We start from the raw sequence: 12,505 nt of genomic DNA, 5'->3' as shown, positions 1-12,505 counted from the left end.
CCTCAACGTCTATTCCCAGATTTCCAAGTGTTGGTGGAAAGTCATCCTGACTTAACTTCTACGTGTGTTCATGAATGAAGTCTCTCTCCCCCGCTAAAAACCACACCTTTTTATGACTGCTGTAATTCCTTCCTCAGCTTCCCCCTCTGTCTCATACATATCCATCTCATATTTCATTGATGGTACTCGATATTATTTACCACCACTCAGGCTTCATTTTTCTCCAATTTGCTTTAATCTCTTTTGCATCTGTAATCTCTTCCATGTTCTCTTCCTTTTAAGACAGTCATTCAAATAAAACTATCACAGAACTGATCCAGCAACCAACTATAGATCCCGTCTACCAGTCTCACTCTTCTTCCTTTCACAAAGTTTGTGAAAAATGGTCTACCCCTACAGCTGCTACTTCTTTGCAATCCCCTTAGTCCTACAATTTGGCTACCCACCTCATTATTCTGGTGAAACTATTCTGAGAGTTACACGGGTAACTTCTGAAATCACCAAATTTAATGGCCTATTCTAACTGCCTGCGCCACGTGACACTACTGGCCATTTCCTCTATCTTGATGATGTTGTCTTGCCTGGATTCTGTAACAGGCTTCTCTTTCTTCATACTTCTCAACTAGATAGAACCTCCTCCAAGTGGCTTTTATTTTCTGACTTCTTGAATGTGGACCGTCCCCAAAGTCTTGGGCCTTAATAGGTCTACTTTCTCTCTATACATATACTTCTCTCAATGTTTTTATCTACTCACACGACACAGAGCCAGGAATGGAGAAGCAAGCAAGGTGATCTGACTAGAAATTCAGAACTTGCCATTTCATGTAAACTTTAATTTTTTTTCCTAACTTAAGAAATTACTTACCTGGTAAGTTATGATATTAATTCATCCACTTCAAGTATTAATTTGTAAAAAGTAGTTTAAATATAGTTAAAGAAGCAAATTATCTTTCAGTATACTTCAGACTTTAACGCTAACATATCTTAAAAAGACTATTCAGTTAACTGGGAAACAAACAAAATAAAAATTATTTTCTAAAATGGTTTTCTTTCTCCATACCTTCCAATAGTATCTCTGCCTTCATTTTTCACAGACTGATAAATCTTTCTCTCTTCTTCTGAAAGTGTAATGTGCTGAATAAATACTTTACGTTCTGGTAACTCCAAAACAGGTTTTCCTTTAATTTTGCTTGTCTTTGTTCTTCTAAGTGTAATATTTTTAATTAGCGACTGTAAACGCCTAGTCAAAATAAAACAAATAATTACATTAACTTTATATTTCTGTGTAAGTTGATTCACAAGAAAAAAAGATTATTTTAAGTTATTAAAGTTTTATAACCTTAGTAAAGGATTTTTAAAAAATCTCTTAGGTGAGGTTTTATCCAATCTGATAATGACATACATATTCTACAAATAGAAAATTATAGCAACAAATGCATTGAAATTTACCCTCAATTCAACATCTGTCAGACAGTTAGATCTTTAAGGTCTTCTACCCATTTTTGTTCTAATCACTAACCTGCTAATGAATCCCAAGCCCTCTGTCTGAAAACCAATACTCTAGACAAAAACTTAAACCACATTAGATTAATACCTTACAAAACAGCAATCACCAAGTTGAATTTTATTTATGTTCTCAACTTCTGTCTCCATCAGAAACAACTTTCTCTTATAAAGCTCTTATTGATGCCACACTGTACATCATTCCGTCATTCAATTACCACTATATAAGCTATACAAGGTAAGTTATGAAAATTCAGTGCATAATGGACTCTCAGAACATACAACGTTTTCCTGTCACTGCCTAAGTTATTAATGGTGGTTGCGGGGGGTAAGAGCTACATAGGAAGACCATAAAGTTCTGCCTTTCCTTTCAGTTTGACCAAAATCATGGGAAAGGAGGGTTTGTGTTTTAGGGATAGTTAAGAAATTTTTTCTCCCCAAACTAGGTTCTGAGAGTCAAAGGCATGAAGCTGTACACACTTTCTGTAGAGGAAAGCCAACAGTCTAGTTAAACTATGTTTCCCCGAAAATAAGACCTAACCGGAAAATAAGCCCTAGCATGATTTTTCAGGATAACATTCCCTGAACATAAGCCCTAATGTGTCTTTTGAAGCAAACCTTAATATAAGACCTGGTCTTATTTTGGGGGAAACACGGTAGTAATGAAAGCGGCAACTGGTTCAAGCTGCTAACAGTTATCTGTAGCTACCATTAATCAGTCATCATGAAATTGCTTACCTAAGTCCTCCTTCATCTCCCATTGTGACAGGACGCTGTATTGTTCTATGCCACCATTCTCGATCAATAAATGGTTTAAGTTTTAAAAAGGAAAGAAGAGACCACAAGTCCTTTAAAGAATTCTGAATTGGAGTACCTAAAAGTAACAGGAAATTGTTATAAGTCTATAACCAGAATATCCACTCAGATGGCCATCTGGCCCAAGCAGAGGACACAATAGTTGAAAATGGGCACTCAGTACGAGACCCACTCACTCACTGTACAGCTGTGACTATAATCCCTTGTTAAACATATACATAACCTCAAAACATACTCGTGTTCTAATTTTTAGCTCTCGTTTGTCATACTGACAAAGAAAAAGACCACAGACCCAGCAAACTCAACTTTCTCCTTATTAAGAACGTTTGATTTTTAAATCAGCAGCACTACCAAGAAGGAAAAAAAACTGATTTGAGTTTATATTCTCTTCCCCATCCTCTAAGTAAAAAGAAGATAGGCTCCAAGATAGGAAGTAAATAAAGATTCTGATTGGAGGATTAAAGTGTCTAATGAATCTCCAAGGTTCAAGAAGAATTCTAGTGGTTGTCCCAGAAATTACCTGTAATTCAAATGTTGCCATATAGTGGGCAATTATGAAGAACAAGTCAAAATATTTTTAAATGACTTCTATGACTAATTTTGGAACAGACTTTATACACACTTGAAGTTTACAAAGTTACCTCACTGACTTACTTAATGATACATATCTCAGAATTATTTTTTTTAAAGTATGATGCTATCATTACCTGTCAATACCCATCTTCTTTCAGCTTCTAAATCAAGTACAGCTTTCGTCTGCTGAGCATTTGGATTTCGGATGGCATGTCCTTCATCCAGGATCACTCTCAGCCACCTTAGGCTATGTAATGGACTATCACCTTTTGTCTGAATAAACGTTTCATAGGAATTAAAAACATAGGAAAGTAAAATAGTACTTTATGTAATTTGACAAATAATACGAGTTGTTATTCTCAGTATCAACTTACTATGTGGTAGGCACTGCTTTAAGAACTACATACATTAAATTACTGGATATTCACAAGCGTGCCAAGTATTCTTACTCTTATTTCACAGATAAGAAAGCCGAAGTACCAACGTGTGAAATACGTTGCTCAAAGTACCACAGCTAGGAAGTGGCAGAGGGAGCATTTAAACCTGGGTAGTTAGTTCTCTGCTGCGACCTTGGTTCAATATACTGAGCTACTCTGCCTCAGACTGAAACATAGTGATAATATAAAAATTGTCAATCATAAGAATTATTTGAATATAACATAAATACTTTCTTTTATGTAAAAGTTAACATTCTTATCAGAAGACTGGAATTTTGACAATAAGGTATTTTGAAAAACATTTTAACTTTACTGGAATTACAGGCAAACAACAGTCAGACTTCTAAATGACTTGGGAAACTCATGAATTTCAGCTACAAAAAAGCTTACTTTTAAACTGAGACAATCAATCAAATCATTGTGACAAAATACAATACTCTAGAATATTGAAACAGCAGAATTCATTTACAAATTGTTACATACTGAGTTAAAGCTCAAATTTAAAATTTTAACTTCAAGTGTTCTAAATGAAAAGTATTCTTACATTATTGTCTAGAAAGTCAAACTTTTTTTTTTGCAAAACATTAAAACACAATTTAGAAAGAAAAAGTATAAAGCCTGAATGTTAGAACAGTTAGGAAACCTGAAGCATATTTCTTAAATTCAATTTCTGAAAATCTCTAAGTATTAACATACTTACTCCATAGTCATGAGTTAAAATATTGTATGTGGTCAAAACAATATCCTGTTTGGAAAGCAAGGCCGGGTCTCTAATACGATCGGGACCATAATAAACATAAAAATTCAAGTGAACGTCTGATTTTATATGTTGTCCAAACTGGTCCTAAAAGAAAATTAGATGTATTTTGAATAAGCAGATTAGTGTCAGGTTTCCTATGTGTATAAGAAAAAGTACCATCCTTGTAGTGGTGTCACAAATCACTCTACCAAAATTACATAAATTCAAGTTTCCTACAATTTACTAAAATGGCAACAATGATAATAATACTAATTATTATTTTATTGTCAGGAAAGCTGTCATATATGCAATAATAATATATTTTATAGACTTTGCCTGGCCCTACAAATAAGCAGCCACTTCATTTTTAGGAGGAAAAAAACAAACCAAGCTTCTTTAAAACTATAATTAGTTTTTTCAAAATTTAGTATTTTAACACAAAGAATCTTTAATGCTTCCCATTAGTAGACTTAATAATATCAAAATTAAACAGTAAAACAAGAGCAACCAATATTCCCAAGGATGTAGGTAAAGATTCAAGCACAGTATCCACTTTCATTCATTACAGGCCTACTATGTGCCAGGTACTAACCAGAAGGGTGGTGTAGCTAAAAAGAAAAATAAGAGCTGGTGCCTGCCCTCCCTGAGGACATGATCAGTTTTTAAAACTTGAGTTTTGGCTGTTGTTTTTTTCAAACCATGAAAACATTATGTGGGAGATTCTGAGCAAAAATAAAATAAAATAATATAAGCAGATTAAAAACAGAAGACATCAGGGAGAGATAGCTGAGAAACCATTAGGTGAGAGACGATGAAGCCCTAAACCAAAATGGCATAAGAACAAAATGGAAAGAACAGGTGTGACAGGAAGACACTAAGGTGGGACTTGAAGACTAATTAAATATGGGATGTCTTCATACAGGAGAAGACAAAGAAGCCACTTAAAATGACCGCCTCAAAGAACTGTGTGATAAAGATAGAGGAAAGTTTATAAAAAAGAAGGGGAAAGCAGATATAAAGATGAGAAAGAGATAATGAGTATTATTCTGTTAGACATTTAAAGTTTTTGGTCACTACAGAATATCTGACTAGAGAAGTATACTAGGAAAATTTAAATATTGGTCTATAATACAAAGGTAAATATAAATTTTAAAGTTACCAGCAGATAGCACATGAAGCTACAGGAGTATGATTTTCCAAGTAGAACATGTATAATGAGAAACAGAGCCTGCAAAATACTGATATTTAAAGAGCAGGCCTATGCTTCTATTGGAAGATATGACATGATGCTTGGGATATGATTTAAAATATTCCAGCAAAAAAAAATTTTAAAAAAGCAAATTTTGAAATTCTTAAATCTTGATGAGTAAATGAAAATCTCATTAAAATTCTGCATATTACTTTAAAAAAAATACCACACTTTAAGGAGGACAAAGAGACTGACTAAATAGGAACCATGGGAGAAAAACAGGTATGGAGAGAAACAGTGATCAAAAAATTGAGACAGCAAACAAAATTTTGGGAGAGGCCAAAGAATAGCAGAGTTTGAAGAAGAAATACAAGATCGAAATTTAAAATTTTAATTTATGTCCATTTCCTCTCCTTACAAGAAGGTTTAAAGATGGCTTACAAAATAAGATACAACAAAAAAGTAATAAACAGGAAACAAAGTCAGGGCAGAGGAAAAGAAAACGAGAACTCATCGACACGGCAACAGCGAGGTTACGGAAGGCCTTCCCAAGAGTTTCTGTGGAGGGTGGGAGCAAACACCGGGCTACTGTGGGCTTGACAAGAGAATGACACCTGAAACAGTGAAGGCAAAAGGAAAGAGAAGAGAGGATAAAACATGGAAAGGTAAAGGTGAAAATGTAGAAAATTTTATCAAGAAATCTGGTGGAAAGGGAAAGAAGAATGAATCCAGTATGAGAAAACTGAATCAATGGGATTGCCTTGAAATGGAATAAAGCATATTTGTGGAAGGTTTAGATTTCAAATAGAGGAAAATTAACTGTTCTGGAGAAAGAGTTTCTATTGAGTTCTAAAGAGAAACTAACTGAGTTTGTAGTCACTTTGCTAGGTTATGTGTCTATGTGCATGTGTGTGTGAATGAAACAGATATTATTTCATTTTCCATGGGGAAGATAAATAACTTACCTAAATAACCAGAAAAAGAAAATAGTGGAAGTGGAATTGGTAGCTGACTCCTTTAACTGTATTCTTACCCATGTCTGAAGACAAGGAAGTGACAATAAGGTAGCGCTAGCCTGCTCATTAGGGTGCTAGGTCATTTACTCAGGGGCTAGGAAACGAGTAGCTTGTTGAGAGATTGCAGAATTCTCATTCTTGACCAGGGATCCCTACATACCCAACCATCCCTCAGCCCTTTAAAAACCAGTTTTCCCACAACCTCAATTAAGCAAGAGTTTGCCAATGTGTCCTTTTTGAAGTTTAGATTACCAAAACTTCTGTAGTTTTCCAAATATAAAATTATAATAAAATATTGAGTTCCCATTTTAAAAATACATATCCACACCCCATGTTCTTAAAGAATCAGTTCTATTGTTTATTCCTCCATTAACACTTGTAAACCTCACCCTGAAATTGCCATTCAAGTACCCCTGTACTGCCCTTCCCAAGATGGACCACATATCAAAAGAAAAAGCATAGTTTTGTTGGAATTTTAAAAAAGAGCTAGAGACAACTGAAATTCATTCTGGTCCTAAGAGGAAAAATGGCACACTAATCAAGAGAAGGTATAACACTTTAAAAAATAAATACACCAAAAACTTATAATAAAAAAAGATAAAGAGTCAAAGGGAAGACTACATAAAAGTCAAAAATAAATCACAGAGGACACAGAATTTGACAATTAGACAGTTAACTACTTTTTATAGTTATCTCTATCTTTTCCCATGCACTTTAGAAAACTAGTGGCAGAAACCAGATTACAATGAGTTAAGTAGCTAGTAAGTAAAAGCACAATGTGGAAATTAAATCCCAGGAGGTACCACACTGAAGGAAAGCAGCTGAGTAGCAACTTGAAGGTGAGCCAATCAAGAGAAAGTATTTAAGAATGAGGAAGATGCAAGTATGTTTCATGAAAGAGCCAGTGGGGCGAGACAATAACCAGGCAAGGGGAAAAGTAACAGATAAAATGCAAAGGCTGGGGACAGCCCAGTGGCTCAGGCGGTTGGAGCTCTGTGCTCCTAGCTCCGAGGGCTGCCAGTTCGATTCCCACATGGGCCAGTGGGCTCTCAACCACAACGTCGCCAGTTCAATTCCTCGACTACCGCAAGGGATGGTGGGCTGCACCCCCTGCAACTAGAAATGGCAACTGGACCTGGAGCTGAGCTGCGCCCTCCACAACTAAGACTGAAAGGACAACTTGAAGCTGAACAGCACCCTCCACAACTAAGATTGAAAGGACAACAACTTCACTTGGAAAAAAGTCCTGGAAGTACACATTGTTCCCCAATAAAGTCCTGTTTCCCTTCCCCAATAAAAATCTTTAAAAAAAAAATAAAATGCAAAGGCTAGAAGAGGTGGCACACAATGTGTAGACTAAGGTATTGGTCCCACAAAGAGTGGGACCTCTTCCACCTCTGAGATTAGAGGAGGAAAGGCCAGGAGAGAGGCAGATAACCTTGAAGGTGACAAGAATGGAAATTCACATCCAGTGGTCTTTATGTTCACAGTGCTTCTGATAGAGTCATTATTTCATTATACAATGCAGCTTGAAGCTCAAATTGGAAAGGAAACGGCACCAAGCTGCTTCTTACACACATAACACATAAAAAGGTTCCATTCCAATGTAATGTCTTTAGAACAGAAAAGCAACCTGGAAGGAGAAATAAAAACACATTTTTTTGTGTGTGGGTAGGCTCTAGAGTCAGAATGGTAGAGACTTAGCTCCATCATTTATTAGCCAATGACCTTAAGTAAATTACTTAATTTCTCTGTGTTTCTATTTGGTCACCTGGAAAGTGAGAATAATAGTTGTCAAGAAGAAATGAGAAAATGTATGAAAAGAGCTTAGGGGAAACTGAGCACATAGGAGCTCAGTAAATGTTACAAGCTGTTATAAAATCAAATTATTGTTAATGGTGTTCTCAGAAGAGGTTCCAACAGCTCATAAATATGGTGGTCTCACATTACACACATTTCCTACTTTGGTGGACAGAAATTATAGAAGCAAATCTTATAGCAACTGATGATGTTTCTTTCTCTATTATAAATCTTCAAAAAAAAATTACTTGAGCAAATATAACCCCAATTCACCTAACAATTATTTGAACTTAGACATAAAGTGCTGACCAAGCATATTTCTCCCAATGAATGACATTTTAACAGAATATTTTTATCGTGTAAGACCAATATAAATTATTTGACATTTTTAAAAGGCTGTGAAGACTTACAATCCAGTTGCTTAACACGGAAAGTGGACAGATGATCAGTGTTGTTCTAGATCTCTCTTCCACAGCAGTTTTCTTTGAACCCTCCACTGCAGATGCTCCTACAAGATGGATCGGTAACACAGACTTTAGGTGGTTTTTCTCAAATATGTATGAAGTGAATCAAGAGATGACAATAACGTGCCTCTATGAACAGGTAAATCAGAATTAAAATGAAGCACATGGACTTGTTTCCAGCTATGATGAGTACCAGGAACAAGACTTACCTTGCCACTTTGAACAGCTAAATATCAAGACAGCGACTATTTATGAGAGAGGCAGAGGACTGTGATTGAGGGGGGTATAGGAGGAAGTTTAGAATACCTCCCAATATTAAATTATTCATAGTTACTCATTAAGGTGAACACTAATTGTATGCAATTTTCTGAATCTGTCTTAAAAGAGTTGACGTGGTAGCCAGACAAGCCAGCTGAGATGGCTTCTGTGATAATAACCCACTTCCTGACTACACTTCCTGTGCAGTCCCATCCCGCACTCTGCTCGGGTTAGTCTGTATGACTAACAGGCTATGTCAGAAGTGATGCCATGGCACTTCTGAGATTAACTTATAAAAGATGCTGCTGCTCGCCCTTAGGTTCCCTCCCTCCTTCCCTCCTTCTCTCCCTCCCTCCCTCCCTCAGGCAGGCTATGGAAGGACACCCTCCTCCTTTTATATGAAGGGTAAAAGAGTAGCTCACTGTTCCTTTGTTTTACATTTCTCCAATGATTGAATCTGCATATATTTTTCTATGTTTATTGGTTAGTTGGGTTTTCTTTCCATAGATTGTACATTTATATTCTTAGCAGTTATTGTACTGAATTCTCCTTTTCTAATTGATTTGTAGAGTATTCTTTACATATTCTAGATATTAATCCTTTGTAAGTTATACTTATCACAAATATCTCCTTAACCTTATCATTTTTCACTGCTTATTGTGCCTTCTGGTGCATGGAAATTTTAAATGCGGTGAACTGTAATTAATCTTTTTCTTATGATTTTGTGTATCTTATTTAAGAAATCACTATTTACCCCAAGATATGGCTTCTGTCTCCCCTCTCTGACTTTTGTTTCTATTGTGTTGCTCTTCCAGAAACATGTTTATTTTGGTTTTATCACAGCTATGATTTTTTTAACTTTCTCTCTTGTATAACAGTCATGTGTCTACAACAGAGACTTTTTGTGTGAACTTAATTCTATCTCAATTCGAATTCTATCTTAATTCTATCTCAACTGAAAGTTCAACATTTCTTGAAATTTCTTAAATTAGGATGAAGAGTAATCTACCTGAAATGCCATATTTTCCATTCTTAATCGTTTTATTCTTAGACCAACAAAAGGTAGCTCTTTTTCATCACTGTGTTAACTCAAATATCACTTTCTTAAACAGGCTCCTTCAGTCAATCTTTATTTCACTATCCTCATTTGCTTCACAGCACTTGTCTATAATCATTTACTTATTTGATGTTTCCCCATCACTAGGCATAAGCTCCATGAAAGTACACTTTTGTCTGCTGTATCCCCAACACGTAAAATACAGGAGACTCAGGTACAGAGATATAACTTGTCCCAAATTTCAACTCTAGTTCAATCTCTTTCCATTTCAAATATTTAGACTCCTAGGCAGTATAGTTTTCCTATCAATTACAAAATACAAAATTATAAAAATAATAAAGATCACTAACATTCTTAAGTGAAAAGCAAATTCTACTCATACCAAGAAGTAAATCTTTATTATAATTTAAATTAACTCAAATTAAGTTTTAAAGCAGGCATAAATCATTCACTAGAAATATCCCTGCAGCTCAGATGAATAAGGGACGACCTCCTCCTCCCACTGATTTTTGACCTAAATAAAATAATAAAATAGGAAAAGGTACCGGAAAGAAAACATATCAAATAATTTTTTAAGTAATAGGATTATGTATTTTTTTCTTTTCTCTACTTTCTAAACTTATTATATGGTTTTATAATTTTTGTCATTAAAAAAATTTTCACTGAAAAACAGAAAAAACAAAAGCTAAAAAACCAGCAGATTTACTGACCTTTTTTCAACATTTTCTTTTTTGTTACAGGAGTAGATGAAGTAAGTGCACATGCAAATTCTGCATCTTCTTTAACCTTAGAAGATCCTGCTAAAGTAAAAACTACAGAATCATTAAGCTATTTGAAAACCAATTCTCTCCTGTGTTTAGGTACTTTCTGAGGATAGGAAATAGAATACCACTTCCACACTCTCTATCTTAAGAGCTTATATTATTAAAAAAGAATAAAATAATATCTGGTAACCAAACTTGCCTCTCTGACGCTAAGCATCTTTTAAGTTCAGAGAAGGAATGTAGCCATTTGTGATCAACTTTTGCTTGTCCTGAAGAAGAGATGTGAAAGTAGAAGCAGCCATATGCAAAGTGATTTGGCTCTCAGGTGGAAGAATTTTTTCAAGGAAACAGGAGTTTGACTTCTGATTAGGATGCCAAATTTTCAGATCAGTCAGTGGTGATCAGTTATTTTTCCAAATGCAATACAATTTCTCAACTAATTAGGAATACAATATGAGTTGACTTAGAGGAAAAGAAAATAATGTTTTAAAGAGAAAGGAAAAAGAAAGATACTCACTGATTATTTTTACATTTGTATGATAATATTATGAACTAACAATATTTCCAAGAACACATTCCCACTCTACTTTTGAAATTACAATTTATATATATATACATATATATATATATATATATATAAGGTTCTGTTAAAATCATTTTTTAAGTAGAAATCACCTTTTGTTTGAAGTTGATTTAAATATTTTCTCTTAGATTTTAATTTGAAACAATTTTTTTTCTATTTGCTTCACTGGTTTAACATCCTTGGTAAGCTCCATGAATAGTTCAAATATAAACAGCAGTCAAGTTTAAGACCCATTACTAAAGAATTCCAGCTGGAGAGATACAAATCAGCGGGGTTTTATTTTAGTAATTAAGTGTAAATTATAGATATTGAGATGTGTATACATACCTTTTTCTCTGCTTTTAGTCTCTGATTGTGCATTTTTCAGTTTGCCTACAAACAACACCAAATATAAAAATGGTCACACAAGGACATTAGAATATAGGGCACAGTATCAAATCAAATCCATTTCATGTTACCTTTCATTTTCTGTGGCAATTCACTCGTTTCAATTTCTTCTGAATCGCTGCTTTCAGTGTACTGGACAGCAGTTTTTCTTCTAAAATTAAGTACATGCAAATCTTTTATCAACACAAAACAAAAAGGGATATAAAAACATATGTCTAATAAACACAACACAAATGCTTTTGTCTTGACCCTGCTATTAAAAAAAAAAAAAACTCAAGGGAAACTTATTGACAAATTAAAGTCAAATTTGCAAAAAGCATTTTGCTTTCACAACCAGATGCATTTACTATACAAAATAAAGTACCACTACCACTATTATTAAAATAAATCCGGAAAAGTAAACCATTCTAAAATAGTAACCATTTCAGTACTGAGTTCAATTCAATTCAAATACTTTACAAAAAACTAGGACAAATAAAATGACTTATCATAGAAAACACTTTCAATATAATGAAATAAGCAGCTAAGAAGCAAAAATGTAATTCTTTCACGATGAAAACTTTTTTTATTTTGGATGTAAACTTTTGTGTGGAAACAGTACAGTACAGTGGTTAAGTGCCTAAGAGCAATGGCCTCAGGAGTCAGACTGCACAGATTCAAATCTCCATTCTGCCACTTATTTGTTATGTGGCTTTAGACAGGATAACTAATATTCTCCTATGCACTGGTTTCCTCATTTAGAATACAGGAACAAAGATACAATCCACCTCATAGGATATAATGTTAGTACACACAAACCCTGTAAAATAGTGTCTGTTGCACAGTAAGCGTGTATGTATTAGATGTAATACGTGTTGGTTGTGGTTTGTAGTTTTTCCCATGCCCTCATTATTATTTCCATGTCCTTGAATTTGATCTG

The 12,505-nt window shown here is 34.6% G+C and overlaps 1 protein-coding gene across 7 annotated transcripts in view; it reads right to left on the bottom strand.

Annotated features, from left to right (window-relative positions):
* HLTF (helicase like transcription factor) overlaps window positions 1-12,505 on the bottom strand; it is a 47,676-nt gene that overhangs the window by 13,956 nt on the left and 21,215 nt on the right. For 3 of the 7 annotated variants that reach the window (XM_019748825.2, XM_019748827.2, XM_074333898.1), the window contains 8 exons: window positions 11,658-11,737; window positions 11,527-11,571; window positions 10,563-10,664; window positions 8,484-8,581; window positions 4,030-4,173; window positions 3,027-3,165; window positions 2,242-2,377; window positions 1,061-1,240 (listed from right to left, as the gene is read on the bottom strand). In XM_019748825.2, the coding sequence (XP_019604384.2) occupies window positions 1,061-1,240; window positions 2,242-2,377; window positions 3,027-3,165; window positions 4,030-4,173; window positions 8,484-8,581; window positions 10,563-10,664; window positions 11,527-11,571; window positions 11,658-11,737 (924 nt within the window). The remainder of the gene's footprint in view (window positions 1-1,060; window positions 1,241-2,241; window positions 2,378-3,026; window positions 3,166-4,029; window positions 4,174-8,483; window positions 8,582-10,562; window positions 10,665-11,526; window positions 11,572-11,657; window positions 11,738-12,505) is intronic. The other 4 variants (XM_019748829.2, XM_019748831.2, XM_019748828.2 and 1 more) reach the window with 2 other exon arrangements.

This window comes from Rhinolophus sinicus, linkage group LG01, assembly GCF_036562045.2.
Source record: "Rhinolophus sinicus isolate RSC01 linkage group LG01, ASM3656204v1, whole genome shotgun sequence".
Classification (NCBI taxonomy): domain Eukaryota; kingdom Metazoa; phylum Chordata; class Mammalia; order Chiroptera; family Rhinolophidae; genus Rhinolophus; species Rhinolophus sinicus.
This window is presented reverse-complemented; position numbering and strand designations above follow the sequence as displayed.